Source organism: Micropterus dolomieu, linkage group LG18 (genome assembly GCF_021292245.1).
Source record: "Micropterus dolomieu isolate WLL.071019.BEF.003 ecotype Adirondacks linkage group LG18, ASM2129224v1, whole genome shotgun sequence".
In the NCBI taxonomy this organism is placed as follows: domain Eukaryota; kingdom Metazoa; phylum Chordata; class Actinopteri; order Centrarchiformes; family Centrarchidae; genus Micropterus; species Micropterus dolomieu.
The window spans coordinates 2,611,433-2,613,357 of NC_060167.1; the positions used below are offsets into that span (position 1 = coordinate 2,611,433).

Genomic DNA, 1,925 nt, shown 5'->3' on the forward strand with positions numbered 1-1,925 from the left:
CCAGAATAGAATATAAAAGTAGAATGGGAGCCAGAGGGTTCAGCTATCAAGCTCCTCTCCTGTGGAACCAGGTTCCAGTTTGGGTTCAGGAGGCAGACACCATCTCCACATTTATGAGGCTTACGACTTTCCTCTTTGATAAAGCTTATGTTCTTGCTGGACACCCTCTGCTACATCTATTATATATATATATATATAGTCCTGTTGTTATTATTTTCATTTGTGCCATTATTCATTCAGTCTGTACCAACACCTTACCTTTACTGTCTGTACCTCTGTGTGTATATTGTGTAGGCTGCTCCCCCCTAATCCCCCCAAACCCTCTCTCCCTTTTTATGGCTATCTCCCTCTCTCCCCCCCTCTCTCTCTGTCGTCCTCTCTCACTCTCTCTCTCCTTCACCCCCAACCGGTCGAGGCAGATGGCCGCCGACCCTGAGCCATGGTTTTGCTCGAGGTTTCTGCCTCTTAAAAGGAAGTTTTTCCTTGCCTCTGTCGCCTAGTTGAGAGTACGGAGTACGAACAAGACCTGCTCTTTTATGAAAAGCGCTCTGAAATAACAGTTGTTGTGATTTGGCGCTATATAAATAAAATTGAATTGAAACAAAAATAAAGGACATTTTAAGGTGAGAGCTTCAGAGTAAATTATCCAATGCAGGACTTTCTTGTTATATTAAGCTTTTAAATGTGGAGCTCAACATTGCTCTGCCACAGTCAATGGACTAAGTATAGTCTTTAGCATTAAGATACTCAGTGTGGATCAGTATAATATCAGCCTCACGTCTGCAGTTTACCACAACTTTCACATCATATAAATCTCAGTACAGCAGAAAAAATGGTGTCTGACCTCAGAGTCTCCAGTCTGCAGTGTGGACTCTCCAGAAAACCACACAGCAGCTTCACTCCTGAATCCTGCAGCTCGTTTCCACTCAGCTCCAGCTCTCTCAGATGGGAGGGGTTGGACTTCAGAGCTGAGGCCAGAGAAGCACAGCTGATCTCTGACAAACTGCAGTCCCCCAATCTGAATAAAGAATAAATGATGTAACTTTAGAAGCAAGTTTTTCTGCTTGAAATCATTCAGTGTTTAATAATCTGTTCAGAGCTGAAGAAGCTTTAGAATGTAGAAGTTTAGAAAACAGAAACTCCAAACACCTGAACCCAACAGGATGCAGGTTCAAACTGTAAAACACAAAAAGGTAAAAAGAGCTCTCATTAATATTAATAAGAACGTGCTGCTACTTCAATAAAGATGTAGTGACTTCACCTTTCAACTCTGCAGCTCCACCAGTGGCTCCATCTATACACTCATGTTATGCAGCCAAACACAAATAAAAACCCACAGAAACTGATTTAAGATAAATGTTTCCATGTACCTTGTACCTGCTTGTCTCTTTACCTTCCTCCGCGTTACTCCTTCCCACTCTGATCTTAATATTCTCCATATCGATTTCATCAATTTCTGTTACTGCTTCTTTTGCCATTCATCTGCTCTCTCGTTTCCGGGGACATTGAATAAGTTCAAATCATCGATACATGATATTCTTCTCCAGTCCAAACAGTCACTGAAAATCACCTTTTGCTGGCCTGCTGAGATCCATGTACTCTAATTCAGGCGAAGCAATCGCCACTCGCATTCACCAAGCCAACACTTCGTTTGTCCCTCTGCTCCAAGAATTTCTGAGTGAACACCTCCACCTCAACCTCCGAAACACCCCTTTTCACCACTCTGACAAACAGCTAAACTATTTCAACGTTTTAAGGACTCCCTACAAACATAACCCTCCCTCACCAAGCTTCCCCAGCACTTCAGCCCTCCCAGAGGACCAGGTCGTATCAGAACCTGAACCACCTTAATCTCTTTCTCATCCTTTCTCTATATCTCAAGCCTCACCTACAACCGAGCACTTGCATTCCTCCATCCCTTCTTA

The 1,925-nt window shown here is 43.1% G+C and overlaps 2 protein-coding genes across 2 annotated transcripts in view; both read right to left on the bottom strand.

The window, feature by feature from the left end:
* The window catches only part of LOC123956647 (nuclear factor 7, brain-like), a 167,305-nt gene that overhangs the window by 87,795 nt on the left and 77,585 nt on the right, over positions 1-1,925 (bottom strand). The gene's annotated exons all lie outside the window — the stretch shown is intronic.
* LOC123956640 (NACHT, LRR and PYD domains-containing protein 14-like) overlaps positions 462-1,925 on the bottom strand; it is a 36,610-nt gene continuing 35,146 nt past the window's right edge. Inside the window, exon 16 of the mRNA XM_046028983.1 lies at positions 462-1,018. Coding sequence (XP_045884939.1) covers positions 805-1,018 — 214 coding nt within the window. The 3' untranslated portion in view covers positions 462-804. The remainder of the gene's footprint in view (positions 1,019-1,925) is intronic.